This window comes from Acomys minous (genome assembly GCF_964271855.1).
Source record: "Acomys minous genome assembly, chromosome: 1".
Lineage (NCBI taxonomy): Eukaryota > Metazoa > Chordata > Mammalia > Rodentia > Muridae > Acomys > Acomys minous.
Genome location: NC_140483.1, coordinates 82,349,272 through 82,368,492, shown reverse-complemented (window position 1 = coordinate 82,368,492; position 19,221 = coordinate 82,349,272). Strand labels below are relative to the sequence as shown.

At 40.0% G+C, this 19,221-nt stretch overlaps 1 protein-coding gene across 1 annotated transcript in view; it reads right to left on the bottom strand.

Annotated features, from left to right (window-relative positions):
• PHLPP1 (PH domain and leucine rich repeat protein phosphatase 1) overlaps positions 1 to 19,221 on the bottom strand; it is a 207,145-nt gene that overhangs the window by 33,269 nt on the left and 154,655 nt on the right. The window contains exons 7-10 of the mRNA XM_084787940.1: positions 18,108 to 18,310; positions 16,783 to 16,843; positions 14,226 to 14,321; positions 10,333 to 10,488 (exon numbers count right to left, since the gene is read on the bottom strand). Coding sequence (XP_084644066.1) covers positions 10,333 to 10,488; positions 14,226 to 14,321; positions 16,783 to 16,843; positions 18,108 to 18,310 — 516 coding nt within the window. The remainder of the gene's footprint in view (positions 1 to 10,332; positions 10,489 to 14,225; positions 14,322 to 16,782; positions 16,844 to 18,107; positions 18,311 to 19,221) is intronic.

Here is a 19,221-nt window from a genome sequence, read left to right as displayed (position 1 = left end):
AGAGTAGGAAAAACTTTGTACCATACTCCTCTAAGAAATGAAGCTAAGTTAGCTGTAATTATGGGGTTAGAGCCTAAGGGATGGTTTTGAGCCACATAAAGCCTAACTCTGGCTAAACATGTGACCTAACACGCTTTTTATTTTATCACAATCTTAGGAAAATTAAATACAACAGCCAGTCTCTTAAAATAGTCTTTCTTCAGTTTGAATATTGTAGCAGGAGCCAAATTGAATAGATTTAATGGTCTAGAAGTCTCCCTTCCTCCAGGAGGAATAACTGCTTTTAATATGCAAACCTGTCCAGTGTAGAGACAAGCTGCAGTAACCCTCTCCCTGCCTTCAACCTGAACAACAAGCTACATTCCTCAAGTCATGGCGGTGTGGCAACCACTGAAAGACTGCTTACTGTGCTAAGCTACCTTTCAAGACATAACTGCCTTTCATTCTATAGGAAGCAGAGTGCTCCTATCTGCCATCTCCCTGGGTGCTCTCATTATCCTACACATCCCTCCTATTTCACAGAAAACAGAACCAAAACCAAGAAAGTCGGATTACTCGGCAATAGTCAAACAGTGGTGAGTGGCATGGGCAGGAATTTCATCAGCCTCAACAGACCATTGCTCCTAACACATCTCTGTAGAATCCAGATGTTACAACCCTTCTGCAAAAAAGGTTTTCACAGGACCCTTTCTGCAAAGCAGCTGGGGTCTAGCAGGACCTGCTGGAACAATGTGAAGAGACTGGGCACAGCACTTCTATCTCGATTTGTATAATCAATAAAAAGCTCTGACCTCAACACCTCTCCTTAGCAGGAAGCAAAAGGCACAGATGAAAAGGCACAGATATGGTTCGAGCCCAAGAGCACTTGGGAAGCCACAGCAAGACAGAAAGCCACTCTGTTTTGTTTGATTTTCAGAAGTCCCATGCACCGTAAAGAGGAGTGCAGAGTTTCATGCCACAATCGACTTACAATGCAGCAGGACGTCAGGCACTGTGCATGTTTGGATTAACTTTCACGATGGTTCTAGGCCTTGCTCTCCATTTGAATCCAATGGCTAAGATACAAAATACTCTACTTTTTGGTAGAACTCTACTTCTGTGCCCTATGTTTTAAGGTGTTACACAATACAACCTACATTTCTTGTTGTTATTTACCTTTCAACATCTACTTTGATAAGGCAAATATACTCAGGGCCTGTGCAACACTTTATGATGGTTACTTAGAGGACATGGTTTACATGGCCAGTCTACACACATGCAATACAGATGTGTTGCTCAAAGTTCATGCAACAGCACTTAGCCATACTCTGTGATATATAGTGATTTATGGCATTGTGGACTTTGTGAGATAGAGCTTCACTGTATACCCCAGTCTGGCTTCAAACTAGATATTCTCCTGCATCAGCCTTCTGCATGCTGTGATGATAGGTATGTGCCACTAGGCTTGGTCTGACTAACTTGTAAGAGTTAGTTATAGCTCACTATACTCATATTATATCCCACTAAGCAGTTCGAAAACACAACCACAAATATTTGTTATTTAGAACTATGGAGGAGGAGAGTAAGGAATGAGGGTGAAGGGCATTCAATCTTAGAAATTCACATCAATGTTATCTGGAAGGTCTAGGGACTTGGACAATACAGCCTTTAAATACACCCACAGGAAAACAATACATATTTAACAAGCTGTTGAACACAAACATTAATTTTAACGGCTTAAATTAGTTAACACTGATAGAGTACGGCAGATGAGCCTTCAGAGTGAATCCTACTTGCATCAATTATCCTGTGTTCTTCACAAGGCCCAGCATGTCACTCTGTGTTCTCTTACCATGTATTCTTATTCTCCTCTCACCAGTCTGTGTCTTAAATGACTTTGATACTTTTTAAGAGCTTTAGATAATTGTTTAGTAGAATGTTACTCCATATGGGATGCTCCATGGTTTATCCTCACTAGAATAAGGTCACATACAATTGTGGTGGACCCCATAGGCTCATATATTTGAATACTTGGTCCTCATTTTATGAAACTGTTTGGGAAGTATTAGGACATGTGGCCTTGTTGGGAGGAGGTGTGTCACTAAGGGTAGACTTGGTGGTTTCAGAGCCCACACCATTTCCAGTCAGTTCTCTCTTTCTCTCTGCCTTGTGCTTCTAAGCTCTCAGCTATTGCTCCAGTACCATGCCTGCCTGCCTGCTGCCATGTTGTTTACCATGATGGGCATGGACTCACCCTGACCTGTAGCCCCAAGTAAGTGTTTTCTTCTAAGTTGTCTTGGTTATGGTATCTCGGAAAAGTAATTAAGACAAGAATGTTACTCTGTATTCATTGTTTATCATCACTAGAATAGAGTTGTGCAGAATGCTACTATATATGAGTTGCTACATGCATCACTAGATAAGGTCGTGGAAGGTTATTACATAGGAGTTGCTCAGTGGTCTATCGTCATGAGAATGAAGGTCTGTATTTTTGTCAGAAATCAAAAGTTGTACCATCCTTAGTATACCATATTAGGAGGAACACAGGGCCAGTGTCATACTACTGTCAACATTAGCTCAGATTACTTGGTATTACCAATAATAACCACTTTAACTTCTATTTCTCCCTTCCCCCGCCCATAGATAATAAATTTGGAGGAGGATCAGATAAGACTATGTCAACGCTCCATTTCTTATCATATTTCTCTTTATAGTTCATTTATTTATCCATTGTATATACATACTTTCCTGTGTATGTAGAATCAGAAAACAACTTGTAGGCACTGGTTCTCTCCATTTACTCTGTAGGTCATCATCGTTAAGTGACAAAGCACCTCTACCAGATGAGCCATCTTGTTGGCTCTTGCTCATTATCTTTTGCTTTCAACAATATTTTTTCAGTAATGTTATCCAAATCTGTATGACCCCTTTTACTTATAGTTATCAATTTGAAATTAAACTGTAAGGAGGATTCCTACTTGTTTGCTCATTTTTTTTTTTTACTTTGTAAAAAATAAAGACTTGCAAACATTTATTTTATTCTACTTGGAACATTCATTACTCTCATTTTGCATTTATTACTAGAACCATCCCAGAGACAGCATGTTTTCTGACATACTTTGGTACATCTTGTGCTTGGTCAGCTCTAGTGCTAGAATCAATCCTGATTTACGTCTGTGAATTTTAGTGTTCCAATATTTTCTTCATAAAACTTTAGCATATTTCTTTCTTTTCTTTCTTCCTTCCTTTCTTTCTTTTGGAAAATTAAAGAGTTTTTATTCTATGCAATATGCATAGACTTGGTACATAATTCTTAGTTTTTACTTTAGGAAAAAGAAAGATGATAAAGATTTGTAAATTTCTCTGTTCCTATTACAAAATGCTGTTATGACATCAACAATCACTTATACGTACAAACATCAACTGTACACATGATTTATGCCTAGGAATCACCTCATCTAATAAATCTAGAAGCTTCTTTGAAAATGCAGTTACTTCATAGCTAAGCCACAGCCGTCAAAGCAGCTCTGGCCCCAGAAAACAAGGGAGCACACTCACATGTAATGTCATCAGTGTAAAAACTTCACAAAACCACACATATAACTGTCACCAGTGTAAAAGTCACTTCACAGTCTATCTGCCACCATCAAACGCAGAATGTTCCACCACCACCACATGCAGATGCACAGACAGTTTCAACTCCAGTTCTTAACAAAAGGCAGAACTTGGCATGATCCTCCATTATCAGGGCTCAAAATAGTAGCAGAAAATGTCCATGGGCTACAAAAAGGGGAACTGAGTATCAAATGTTCAACCACCTTTATCCTTTCTAAGTTGACAACTTAAGGAGTTGAGGCCTAATTGGTTTCTTGTTTAGCATATTTCTTAAATTTATTCCTAGTTACCCAATCTTTCTTGACGCCACTTTAAATGGGGGTTTGCAATCAATATACACTCTCTCACTGGTATTGCCTGTACACACGAAGCCCCCCAATACGAATGCTACATCCTGCCATTCTACCCGCCTGAAATGTTTAACACTGAATTACTTATTACCAACTCTGGGGCCCTCAGGTACGCAATTATGGCTTATGGAAACAGAGAACTTAGTTCTTTACTACTAATTCTCATGCCTGTGATTAATTTTTACAGAATTTCATAGCTAATATATCTAATATAATATTGAGTAGCAATGGAATAAGTAGGCATCCCAGTCCCATTACCAGGCCTAGCAGAAATACCCAGGGTTCCTAGTTAAAGTGGCTTCTAGAACTATGGTGTGCGTATGGAGGGACAACAAAGTGCCCTACGGTTTCCTATTTAAGAATGACTTTAGAATCATGGTGTGTGCATGTAAGGGTAATGAAGTATACACAGTTACTATATTTTAATTAAAACCTCTTGGCGTCATAATTCACAAACAGATACACATTTTGTTCATTAATCTATCATCTAATGGGTATGGGTAATTTTCACTTTTGCGGTGACTTTAATTCAATCATGTGCATGATGTGTGCATGTGTATGTGTCTGCATGGGTGCACAGTGTTTGGACTCAGCTATTATAATATTACACAGAGACACATTATTTTCTTCTATAGGATGATTTTTTAAAAAAGGAAAGCGGGTTTTTTTTTTGTTTGTTTGTTTTTTTAACCAACAGTTACCTAGGACTTACAAATCGTCACTAAATTATTCCCCCACCCTGAAAATGGTGCACATGTGCATATGAAAGCAAGAGGTCAGTACTGAACTGGGTGTTTCCCTCCTTAGCTTTGGAGACAGGGTCTGTCACGGAACTAACAGTTCACAAATCCAGCTAAATTACTTGTCTGGCAAGCCACAAAAATCTTCCTGCTTGCCTCCCTGCAGCTGGGCTACAGGCATGAGCCACCACTCTTGCCTTTCCTCTTGGGGCTGTCCATCTACAAGCCTTCATGGTTGTATGACAAGCACTTTTCCAACTGAGCCATATCGCCAGGCTGTCCGTTTGAATTTTTATATGATCATTTACTGTCCAACTTATGGACTTTCTACTGTAAGATCTTCAGTTTCCTGCCAAAAACATATTCTTTGGATTACAATTCTAAACGTCAGTTCTGCTCAACGTTTTCTATCACTGTTCTTCAAGGACTTAAACAGATGCCAGTCATTTGGTTTTCTCTTCCATTCACACTAATTCACCCCTAAGTTCTAAGTTCTCTTTTTTTTATTGCATTTTTACTTTTCACATGTAAGTTTCTGTTTATTCTTATAAAAAGCTTAAGTCATACTTTGGTCAGTTTTTAAAAACGTTGCTCCTGGGCTGGAGAGATGGCTCAATAGTTAAGAGCACTGTCTGTTCTTCCAGAGGTCTTGAGTTCAATTCCCAGCACCCACATAACCATCCATACTGGGACCTGATGCCCTCTTCTGGCATGCAGGCATACATGCAGATAGAGCATTCATCTACATAAAATAAATCTTTTTAAAGAAATGTTGCTCCATTATTACTTTGCATTAACACTTTTGGAGAGTCTTAAGAATGACTAAATATGTGCCCTTTAAAGTCCCTGTATCTTTTTAATACAGACCTAAAAAATTTATGAGTCAGAATCTAAATTTAACTATTAGATCTCAGAGTCGATCACTGAGCTGTTCCAGGTACCTAAAGAGTAGTTCTCTTCAAATATACTTTCTATGTGTCAGAAAAAAAATGTCTTGAACTTTAAATATTTGTAAATTTATCCTTTCCCACTACTTTCTTCAAGCTCGAATATGCAAATTCTGTTCCTTTTGGGCCAGCTTTCCAGGTCCCCTACTTTATCACTAACCCTTTTATTTCTTCATTTTACTTTCACTTCTCTGCTTTTCTTTAATGCCCTTTTCTAAATTTTTGTTTAGAAGTATTACCCTTTATCCACTAGTAATATGCTTCGTATTTATAAGAGGATTGTTGCTCTCTTCCATTTATGAGTTGGATGACCTCTCTTCACGTTTGCCCATTTTTGTTCTTAACGTCCCAATTTTTTAATTTTTTATATCCCTCAGTGCTCACAAGTATATTTAATTCTGGTTGGAATGTTGTCTTAATGACAACTTAGGGGAGGCCATGTGTCTCTCGCCAGTGCCTTTTCTTAGGCACTGTATCTATGGACGGGATTATTGTTTCCCTGTTGATTTTCATGACATCTGGTTATTTACAAGAGTCTTTCAAGGATTTTTCAATTGTGTGTACAAGTGTGCAGACATGCTGTACCTGAGTACAGTGCCTGTGCAGGCCAGAAGGCATCAGACCTCCCAGAGTTGGGAGTTACAGGCAACTGTGAGAAGCAGAACCTGCTGGGAAGTGAACCCTGGTCCTCGGCAGATGCAGCAAGCCCTCCTAAGCACTGAGCCTCTCTAGCCTGCCTCTGGGCGGCGAAGTCATTGGGACCAAGTGCTATCCTAGGCAATTTTGTTTGGACTGAGAACAGAAGCATGGTGTGTCTTCCACCCTTCTGCCCACAGACTCTGCATTCCTGCTCCTGCTTCCCTTCCCTCTGACTAACCCATGTGACCGACACTTTGAATTTCACTTATTTTGCCTAAGCTTTTCGATGGTAGCCACAGGTCCATATTGCCAGTTCCCCTCTGCTCTCCTGCCAAGTATCTCATTCTGGTTGGGTTTGATATGCAGCCTGAGAGTAAAACGGGTGGACTAGAATTTGAGACACTTACTTCTCCTTTTCTTTACGTTTTACCTCCCTTTGAGTTAAGATTAGAGAACCTGTCACTCGAAGGCAGCCAAAGGAGCAGTGTCCAGGTCAGCGCTCACAACCACATGTGCTTCGTAACTGCCCAGGGAACTCTCAGAGGCGCAGCCTCTCATCTTCAGCCCTCGGTTAAGTGGGTCAGGCATACACTGTCTAACTACAAAGGTTCTGTCGAGTGTGGAATTCACAGTTGTTGCACCTCCCATCCAATGCCTTCTTGTGATTCCTTAAGAACAGACGACCCCTGTAACCACCAGTACCAGAGCAAATGATTCCAGCTCATCTATTATGAGGGCTCTAGGGTGTGGGGGACAAAAGTCAGCAGTGAATCCTTTCAGATCATCATTCACAGCTTCTCTTAAGAACACCCAGAACTTTTGGTTAAAGCCTTCTGGACCACTCTTGTTAACCCTATGTAGCAGTCATCAAAATATGACCCCTTTCAAATTCACATGTTAGCTATCCTCTGATATTCACCCTTTCATTCCCCAGGATCAAGGAAAACCTTGGAAATTTTCTGTGTAGTGTTCTAAATCTCTAGTTTGACATACTAGCCAGCTGATTTTGATGCTAAGAATCTCCATGTACAAATATTTGAGAAACATAAGAGATGAAGTATGGGGCTGGAGAGATGGCTCAGAGGTTAAGAGCACTGTCTGTTCTTCCAGAGGTCCTGAGTTCAATTGCCAGCAACCACATGGTGGCTCTCAACCATCAACACATGGTGGCTCTCAACCATCTACAGTGAGATCTGGTGCCCTCCTCTGGCGGGCAGGCACACATGTAAGCAGAACATGTATAAATAGTAAATAAATAAATAAATAAATAAATATTTTTAAAAAGAGAGAGATGAAGTATATACCCTAAGTGCCACTAGACAATGTCTGTGGATTAGTGTATTTGTCAGCTGAACCTCCGCAGCCACATTAAGCTTTCAGTGTTTGGCAGACCTTGCATCCTGTAACTGTGAGGCTGGCCTTGTGAAACCATGCTGATTCTGGCTCTCCTTCTAACATCTAAGTCAGTAGAACTGAGATGAAAGCCAGGAATCTGCAAGCTGTCTAGAGCACTCTGAAGACATGCTTTTAGAAATACTTTTAACCTACCCCATCTCTCAAAACATCAGAACTTCAAAGATAGCTTACTTAAAAAGTGTAGGCAACTCAGCTCCTCAAAATGCCAGAAATATCTGCCTTTGCCAACAGGCACCAGTTGTCATGGTCAATTGATTATTCTCTTCTGATTTTCTGTTCTCTTTTAGTTCCTTTGATATTTACACATATTCTGTGTGAGTCACTCAAAGCTTATGGTTTATGGTGTGACTAATACTCTAGGGATAGCTAGTTAATGAGCACAGAGAAATACCATGAACCTCGTTGGCACACAGATGTCTGCACCCCATCTTCCACCTCTGAGCATCCCTCAGTCTACTCTAGCAAAGTATAAAAATAGATCTGGGTCCCACCACTCCTGGGATCTACGCAACTTTCCTTTAAAAGACTTTGTTCCAGCTTTATTAGTTGAACTAATTCCATTGGGAGACGCTGTCTGGCCATCAAGTGTGCATGAAGACACTAGGTGGACAGGAAGTCAGTTACTGCCAAGATTCTAAGAAAGAACAGAAGGATGGCAGTACCCCTGGCTGTGACTCATCCACTCTAGCAGCCCATGGGGAATTACCTAGCCTTCCTCCAACCATCTGCTGGTGACAGCTAAGTATCTGAAACTCCTTTGGTGTTTCCACCATAAAAACTCTCAACACAGAGCAAAAAGATGTTCCGCAAGATGAGGACTAGAATATTTACCAGTTTACCTAATAGAACCAAATCCTGTCCTCTCTCAAGAGGCAAAGTCATAGTCAATTTCTTAACAATGTATAGTCCATCAAATTTCCCATCCATCTACAACTTTGAGCTATGAGTTTATACTTAATTGCCATAAGTGTATAAGCAGTTACATTGATAGTGTGACATTTCCATTCAAGTATAGAGTATGAACTGACATTTTTGAAAAAACAGTTCAAACCTAAAAGGTGAATATAAATTTATAAACCAGTGATCAAGTCATAAAAACACTAATAAGATTGGCCCGAAGCTCCAGGAGAGAAATGAAAACTTTACTAAAAGTTACCTAATTGAAAGTAAATTCCTTTCTCTGATTAGCAAATCACTCCCTGCGAATAGGACGAACAGATCAACACATGCTATTTTCAGTTTTACAACTCAACCTAGAGCTGGAAACAATGAGTTATTAATTATCACAAAAATACTTTTTAAATATATCTATTGTTAAGATCTGACTTATGGAACAAACTGAAAGAGGAATTCAAGTGGTTTCAGTAATCCTGGAGCTACCTGTTAAACGCAAATAACAAATTCATTCTGTCATACAACAACAAAGCGTTCTTCCTCATACAATAAACCAGGCTGTCCCTAGTTTCTGTCTTTTCTATTCTCTTAAAGCTAACTTCTCTTATGCTCACCGTGCATTAGAGTTTAAACAAGTTGGAGGTAACAGTTAAGGTCAATCATTTTCAACGCCCTACAGCATCCAGCACAGGGGCTAAACCATCAACTTCAACCAATCACAACCGAAACCACACACAAGTCTTCTGTGACAGAGTTGCTTCCTGAAAAGCCCCATACTCTGGTGATCGCCCTGACAGCCGCTGCGTCACCCTCTCCAGTGTTTACACACTTCAGGGCCTTCTTTCCCTTGCCCCTGTTCTCATCTCCCGCCTCCCAGCAGCTGACAGGATTTACAACTAGCCTACTCTGTGGCTTTTCTCTCCACCTCGAACCATTTAAATGTTTACCGAATTTCAAAAAGAAAATAGAATTTCACTTAACATTTAAATTAATCCCTCATCAAACCAACTTCTTCAAATCTTAGGTACAAGTTATTTAGGAAAAACTTCAAAATTAATTAAATATGAGAGGAATCTCTGGAAATAGCTCAGTGGCAAAATGTTTGTATATAAGCCAGCATACATGAGACCCTGGGTTCAATTTCTAGTACCTCAAAAAATAAGATTAAGTTTTTGGTTATTGGGTACACCCACCTACTGTGGGTGGCACCATTCCCTGGACTATATAAGAGTAGAGGAAATGAGTTGAACACTAACATGAACATATCTGTTCTCAGCTCTTGACTGCGCGTCATAAGACCAGCTGTTTCAAGTTCCTGCTGCCTTAACTTCCCTACAATACAGGGATTATAATGGGGAACTGTAAGCCAAATAAACCCTTTCTCTCGTAAGTTGCTTTTGTCAAGGAACTTTACCATGGCAACAGGAAACGAAATGATGACAATCAGATAATTAAACTCAGTCTGAAAAGACTCCTGTCGAAGGAGCGTTATAAGAATTCACATCTCATTCCCTTGACATGTATTCACCTATGGTGCAAAATACCTTTTTTAACAAAGAGCAGTGAGATCTGCAGAATGCCACTTTCCCCACTCCATAGAGCAGAAACGTGGCTAGCTAAACCATTTATTCATACACCTAGGAGAGATAACGAGGTTCCTACAAACGATCTCAGATCACAGGTGATAAAACGTTTAGTGACAGGCACCATGTACAGACTCAGGTAAATACTGAAGACAGCCAAATGCTTTACCTGTCAGCCTTCACGAGGAGGTTAGGTGGGAGTTCAACAAGCTGGTTGTGCTGTACGTCCAAGACCTCCACCAATGTTCTCTCTAGCCTTTCAGGGAGCCTTGCCAAACGGTTGTGTCCTGCCAGCAACTTCCGGAGACTACTATTACAAAATAAACTGTATGAAAAGAGACAAGAAAAAGCAGAAGGCAACTATTTATATAGGGCTAAATTAGGATGAGGATTAAAAAAGAGTAAGATTTTAATTAACTATCACTCCACACATTATACATTAATTCAGTACAAGCTAAAAGGTTGACTTTTAATTTCTTATTAGATTTATTCATTTTAGTTAATGTATACAAGCATTTTCCCTGCGTGTGTGTATGCACACCACATAGGTCCCTGGTGTCTGTGTAGGTCCAAAGAGGGCATCCAATCTCCTGGAACTGGAGTTACAGATGGTTATGAGCCACCATGTGGGTGCTAGGATTTGAACTCAGTCTTACGCAAGAGCTGCCAGTACACCAAACTGCTGAGATATCTCTCCAACTTTAGCAGGTTTATTTTAATATAAACTTGGAGCTGTTTGTATTTCAGTACTTTCTATATTTGTTGCGTAGGAGACACTGAGGAGCTTGGTCTAATCTTGATTGACAAAGTGAGCATTACAAGGCTATATGCTTCTCCCACCCATAAGGTTAATTATTTCATGTCCAGATTCAGAATACACACAGCTGAGTAATCTTTTTTTGTTGTTCCCTGGAGACAGGGTTTCTCTGTGTAGCCTTGGCTGTCCTTGACTTGTTTTGCAGACCAGGCTGGCCTCGAACTCATAGCAATCCTCCTGTTTCTGCCTCCTTGAGTGCTGAGTGCTACCATGCCCGGCTCAGCTGAGCAATCTGAAGAGATGATTTAGAGATGTAAACAAAGTCCGCAATGCATGAAGCTTTTATAAATACAGCTAAGAAAATGTTACATTTTACATCATTTGTACTTTTAATTCAGCCTTCCTTTTTTCTCTCCCCAATGCCTGTATGTTTTAGGAATGCAGAGTTTATCCTAAACCAAAGTAGACACTCTCTCCTACAGAGAACACAATGGTTGGATTAACTACAGTATGAATATCAAATGCTAACTATATTTAGCTCAATCCTTCTGGATAATGCCTAAGCATTAAAATAATACTTCTCTTTTAATGTATTTTCAATAATAAATCACTTGTTTTGTTAAACCCATCATATACCATCCTTAGAGAAACAAAGTTTAAATATTAAATCAATTCTAATGAACCACGTTTGCTTGAACATGACAGCATCAACTGGATTCAAGCAAAATCGGCAGCTAGACACCGAAAGGGAGAAAGAAATAGGTATTGTTTTGTTCTGCATTGGAAAAATACAAAAAAAGAAACACTAAAATCTATGACAATAAAACAATGAGCATTTGCTTTAAATAAGCATTTGTTTAGATCCACAAAGAGCCTATACTGTTGCAGAGCCAATCAAAGATTGGCTTTGGAAAAATGGCAATACTTCAGCTGAAATAGTATCCTTTTGTACTATAGTGAAAGCACACTTAGTCACTGATGTGCTATTTGTTAGACTGACAGATCATAGGAATTAAAGACAAGAGGGAATAGTAAAAAAGACAATGGTAAAATCTTCCCAACAATTTTCCTCCCTATATGTGGCTATTTTCCTTTTCAGTGTCCCAGTTCTAAAAACACTGGGCATGTCTGTGTCTAGTGTCTCTCTCAGGTGATCATTGCTGCATGGTGGTCAATTAAGTGCCCAATAAACTAATACCCTGGGGAAGAAAGCATTTTTAAACAGGCCAGACAATGTAAGTATTATGATGGCTGAAGAACAAAAAAAAAAAAATTAATTGTTTGGGTGACTGAAATATAACTTGGACTTACTTTAACAGAACAACATTCTAACACAATGAGAGCTACATATGCAATTGTGAACTGTCTAGGTGCCACATTAAAAAGTAATATGAAATAATTTTTATCATTTGACTGTGTTTAAAATGCTCTTAGTGCTGTTATTATTAATATTTCATATTCCATTGTCTATCTATAACTACAGTTCTCTATTAGAACTAGTTAACAACAGGGTGTGTGTGTGTGTGTGTGTGTGTGTGTGTGTGTGTGAAGACAACAAAGGTGAGCTCTGGTTATCTTACTCAATCGTTCTCTATTTTTTGAGTCAGGACCTCCAACTGAATCCACGGCCCACCCATTGGGTAAACTGGCTAGCTCCTGGGCTATAGGGACCCGCCTGTGTTTGTTTCCCAGTGCCAGGGTTAAAGCCACACGCAGCTACGCCTGGCACTTATATGTGGGCACTGAGGATCCAAACTCAGGTCCTTGTTCTTGTGTGACAGGCATTTACTGAGTGTGCCACCTCCACAGCCCCAGGCCCTGGGTATACTTTTAAGAGTCAACTAGAAGAAGCCTGAGGTAAAGGTCCTATACAGGTTAGCTGAATGCTACTTCAATCCTAGTTGCATTGATATTTTTTATTGTATATTTATGTAAACATTTTTCTCTGTCCTATGACTGGCTAAAAATGTTGAAATAGTTGAACTGAAATTTTGGTAGCAACTGGCCACCAATTAAGATTAAATTACCACTTAAAAATTAACATTAGCAATCAGTGCCTCGGTCAGAAGAGGCACACTTCAAATGCCGTGTATCACATGCAGAGCTTATGGAAGCACTGAGGTAAGCATTATAGTCAACGCAGAAAGTTGGAAGCCTTCTCCTTCTGTTTATTAACTACCTGGGTCGTTCGTCAGTTATTTAACTGGCAAAGATTCATCTATATCATCACACAGCTACTGGACATCATCACATGGCTACTGTAAGAACCTTGTTATTAAAGAGGAGGTTATGACGGACTGGGGAGGTGGCTTAGCGGGCAGAGCTCTCACTGTGAGGCCTGACAGCCTGCATTCAGATCCCCAGAAGCTATAAAAGCCAGAAGTGGCACTCATGGGACAAGTCCTTGTGCTTTCACGGGGGAAATGAGGCTCTCCAGAGCGAGAGGGCCAGCTGGCCTATTTAGCGAAAGTGGGCGATGAGGACCTGACTTCTCCAAGGGAGACAGTAAGGACTGTCCGCACCAGCCGTGCTCTGACCTCCATGTGTGCATGGTATGCACATGCACCCCCCTTCAACACTACTGAAAAACACAAATTATGAAAAAGGTAAGTATGAAAGGAGAAAAAGTAACGTTTGTGGATTTCCTACTTCTAATTTGAATTCGAAGAGAAAAAGACAATCTACTCTTTCAAGGTTTAGTGATCTAACAATATCCACTTGCCTCATACCCCACCAAAATTATATCCTAGGGAAAACAAAATTCATGTAGGGTAAGGGAGACAGACAGAAAGAGAGAGAGATTCTGAAAGACTTAAGATCTTAGAGGCAAAATCATTTATATTGTTTGCTAAGTCTCTTAATATTACTTCCAGTTTATTTATAATTTTCCAATAAACACTACTCCCTGGTATGAATTGCAATGTCAACCTACAGGTTTACTCCACTTTCCACCCCGTGACAACACATAAATAAAAACAATGAGTGTGTGTGTGTGCATGTGTGTGTGTATTTGGGTTTTTTTTGTTTGTTTGTTTTTTTGTTTTTCGAGACAGGGTCTCTCTGTGTACCTCTGGCTGTCCTGGACTCGCTTTGTAGACCAGGCTGGCCTCGAACTCACAGTGATCCACCTGCCTCTGCCTCCCGAGTGCTGGGATTAAAGGCAGGTGCCACCCGGCCTAATGAATGTATTCTTAAATACAAAGTTCTTGAGCTTCATAACATGCTAACAAGATTAAACAGAAAATTAGCATATTATTACGGATCTCTATTGTTTTGTATCCTCTCATTTGATCTGAAATACTTACCGGGCAGGAAGTTCACATATTTGATTATGGCCAATATCCAAAACTTCTAATTTCCGGCTTTCACATACCCACTCAGGCACACTTTCTAGGCAGTTTCTAAAGAGAAGAACATAAAAATTATTTTAAAAATTAAATCTGGCTCAAATAAGTAGTTTAACTTTTTAAAAATTTGTATGTGTCTGTGTGTGTATGTACAGATTGAGGCAGGTGCCCAGTGAGGCCAGAAGAGGGCACAGGATGCCCTAGAGCTGGAGCTGCAGGCAACAGTGAGCCACTGTGTGGATGCTGGCGTGAACTGGTGCTCCTCGAGAGCAGTGAAGACTCTCTCCTCCTGGACCAGCCCTTCAGTTCCTCACATGTACTTTTAAGCTCACAACAACTACAGAGAAAATAAACTTTAAAACTTAATGCAGACACACGACCTGCATCATCTCCAACATCTAGAAGATTTTCTACCCCTCAGATGTTAGCAAGTTTGTAGAGACCACCACACACTAGAAAGAAGGCTAGTACTGGGAAAAATACACAGTGATCCAGTTAAGTCAAAGGCTCAACTAATAAAGTCTTATTTTCAAATTTACATTTTATCATTGGTATTAACATAATTCCCAATTCTACTTGGCGTCACGGAAATACAGTTATTGGGAAGAATGGGAAGTGAATGATGCACTTAAAAATTAGAATTAATTATTTGAAAATATTGCCTTGGGCATTTGACAGTAATTGCAGCTAGTAGAAACAAGTGAACTGAATCAATAATATTTTTAGTAAGTGATCTTAATCTGACAGTTAGAAAAATATACTATATTTAGGTTTCTTCCTTTTACCTTTAAACAGAAATATATAAAGCAACCAGGTACACCAGGCATCTAGCTATTTCTCCCTTCTCCAACCTACATTCAAGGGATGCAAACAAAGGCCTCACACAAGCTTGTTAAGATGAATTCATTATGAACAGATGGACAAATCTGAGGCAGTATCATGCTCGGGAAAAGGGCAGAAAAACATCTTAGTAAAATGGCGGGCTGATGCATGAAGGAAAAAGCAGTTAAATTATAAAAATTTTATTATAATATGGAAATAGAAGGCATTATTTTCTTGCAGTTTATACAGGCACACACTGCTGTGCTCTGAAAAGTGTTTCATTTCATAGAGCTAACCCCTGAAAACAGGTTAAGAAGATAGGGAAGAGAAGTACTCCTTTATAAAAGCAATTATAACACATGGAAATTAAAACTGTAAATTATAACACAGTATAGAAACCTAAGGTCCCACTGAAGACCTTTCTCGACACTCTAGGAGGTAGTGCCCACGAGACAGACACGTACCACAGAAGGTCTGGACACGGAGTTACAAGTTCAGAGTTCTAACCTACAGATGTCAATGGGCACCGTTTACCAATTATGATGAAAGTAGGTTCACTGTAACCAGCTCTCTGAAACATATCTGCACAAGGTATTTTTATGTGTTTTTGTATACAAACTCCTGGTTTCATTTAAAGCTGATAAGTTATATCCGCAGTTAGTACGAGGGGTGGGATAAAAACCAAAGAACTTACATAATGTCTGACTTTAATAATAAATAAAACTAGAGAAACCTTTTTAGGTAATTAATGAAACAATTCAAAGAACTTTCTATCTAAATTATAGTAAAGTTACAATAGGGATAATCCTCCAAATAGCTGAAAACCGAAAGGGTGCTTATTATTAAGATGGCTACGTTTGTGTACTTTCATGATGCAAGGTAAAGTTCTGCACTTGTAACTCACACTGCCACGGGGATGACAATGGGTGATGACCAACAAGCACACACAACACCCCGCCACATGGCTTAGGAGTTGGCATCTTCAGAGCACTGGAGCCCTGTGTGTTCTTAAATATTGGATATTTCCTTAAACTAAGTTTAAATTTTAGTGCATTAAAATGACTAAAGTTTCACTTGTGTAAGTACAGACAGAATCATGCCTTTATGTCATCAGGGGGAAATCTATTTTTGTATTTTTGGGCACTGAATAAGACCCATTGAAAAAACAAAGCTGCATGTAAGAGACGGTCTGCCAATCTAAAACAACAGCTTCTGGAAATTTCGGCAGGTACATGTCTATACAAAGTGTCAAAAACAAATGTAGAGAAACAACAGTCTTTAAAAAGTAATGTCATATTTCACGGGGAAAAAACAAGACCCAGTCACTATATGTAAAGGGCTACTGGACCTCCAAGTCACCCATAAGTCTCTAATCTCTCAGGACCAACCTAAGGTTCACATTGGTTCCCAAGGTGAGGGATCCCCCTCAAGTGTAGGGGCTTGCTTAGCTCAGATGAGGCCCTGAGTTTGAATTCCAGTTCAGAAAAATAAAATTAAAAGATGGCATCCAAAAGGTAGGCCTTATTGTTGTTGTTATTTTAGATAAAATTTCAGATTAAGTTTAATTTTTAAATAATTTAGATTTTTATTCCTTTCCTTCAAAATCTATGAAAACATCTTAGGCCTCGGCTTGGGTAGAATCATCCCAAGAACTGTGATCAGCCAGCAGTTCTATGAGACGCTCTCTCCTTACCTGGAGACATCCATGTAAGACAGATGACTTGGAACCGGGTACACATCAAGTTGAACAAGTTCTACGAGGAAAAAACCACAAATATATCACTATCCACATGACTCTTTGTATGTAGAACAGCACTGCACTTGTGCTGTCCTCTGTTTAGTCTAGGAAGTACAGTACATCTTCTTGCATAACTTTAAAACTGTAGGAGAGTAGAGACATCTTCCAACGCAATCTAGGACGCTCACTCTCTGCTCTTACTCCTTTCCCTGGCTTCTTGCTGTTCTGTGTGCTAAGATGTACCTAAAAGATCACTCAAACGAACACTGCATTTTGAATGCTCACATACTGCTCATAAAAGCAAAGGCTTCTTGGTTTTGATCCCTCATGACTGAAACAGCACACTCTGGGTATCACCAACGGGTGCCACTAATCAAAGTTGTCTGAACCTTATGAAATGGGACACCACTTGTGTAGCTAGAGCTTGTTCCTTGGGCAGGGTAGTTTCTGAAAGGCTTGATCTCTTAATTCACAAGTAAAACCCTTGTGTAGTTATGCACTCTGGTCCCAGCTAGCTGTGAGAGTTGTAGATTAACTCAGTACCAGCTCCCTTCTTTCTAACATTTCAGGCACCTTCCTTACAGGAGATGAGTCACATATCCAGTTGCGCTGGCTGCAGATTCCCTTAGCTCACATGAAGTCCATCTCAACAGCCTCGCTAGTGGCGTGTGGGTTCTCTTCTCTCATCAGTATATCTTGCCTACTGCACTCTCTTATGCCTGAAAGCACCACTTCTATCAGACACCTTTTCTTCCTAAGGATCTCTCCTAGTTCCATATAGACTATTGTACTGTGTTAAAAGTCTCACTATCTGACTCAGGCCATACACTCCATAATTAACAATTAAGCCCTGAAATAAGGGGTCTTATTAAATAGCTGAGATTTTGCTTTTATGATATTCGAGTGGGTACAGAGTTTATCTTCCAGTCATCCCGCTGTCAGTGGGACATGAAATTGCAGGTCTTGAATGGAACCTACAATGGATTTTCCTTCTGCCCTCCAGTATTTAGTCAAGTAGCAATGAAACAGTTTACTTTGCCCCTTATTTTAAGCACAGGAAACAAATGACCAGCGGGAACAATTTATCATAGAAAATAAGCTAGAAGCAATGAAATCTTCCCTTCTGATCCCAGTAAACACCAAGCCAACATTCTTCTTTTAGGCTTTTTATCCTAGAAGGATTTGACACCTATTTTAGTGTGTGAGGAAAGATAAACTCCGTAAGGCATACATGATGGTGCCAGGTAAACTGACCAGCTTGGATGTAGGCTGTCACTTACCATTAGAAGAAGCATAGAGTGATTTTAGGAAATAGCCACAAATGTTCAGTGTCACCAGCTGATTCCTTTCACAGTGTAGAACTTCTAGGTTGTTGAAAATCGTAGCATCTAGTTCACCAAGTTTATTGTCTCGCAGGTCAAGCTGAGTGACGTGCTGCACAAAGTCCACTTCGTCTGCTACAATCTTCCTGAGTGTGTTCAGCCTTAAGAAGGGAAGGTACAAGCACAAGCTGCTTCGTTACAACACTATGAATAAACTGCTGAATCCAAACCGTGTGCATTAGTGAGGACTCAAGTCTCACCATACTACAGTGCCCAGGCCTTCTTTAATATGAGCATCTGGCCTTGTTTAACTGGCAAGACTCACTAGCTACAACTCTACAAGGTCTGAACCTTGATGATATACTTTGAAACACAATTTAGAACTTAAAGGCTGGAAGAGGAACAAGTATGTTGACTTTACCTAATTCGCTTCAAGAGAAGAACAAATATCCACTTACACACTTACTTCAAAAGAAAGAGATTGAGAAAGCATAGCCCCCATACTGGAAAGAACACTGGAAACGAGCGCAGAACCACCTGAGACACACTGCAACTACAGTGGCTCCCCAAAGAAGGGACAGGATGCTTGGGTAGGCAGCCGGACAATCATAAAGAACAAACTCAAAGACAATGACTTCAAGCCACATACTGAATGGGAGCATCAGAGAGGGTAAGGTGGGTACAGGGATGCTTGGTTCTTAGGATCAGGCCTGACAGCCAAAGCTATTTCCATCATGGAATACTACTCAAAGAGCAAAGTGCAGAGGACACTGAGCACTGGCATCCAGGAGTCACTGAGAAATCATAAAATAAAGGACACCACAGGACCAACGTTAGAATGCACTGAAACATGGAAAGATGGCAGAGTCTTTTGCCATGACAATAGTTGGTCAACTGAGTGAAGCTGCTGCAGATGAGGTGCCAAAGACAAGCGGCAATGGGCCAATATGACAAAGATATGAAACTAATATAAAAAATGCAAATATAGTTTCTGTCTGGAGAAAGTAGGTAAAAATGTCACTTCTTGGTGCCAAGGCTGGAAAGAAACAACATCATCTCTCTCCCCCGCTGA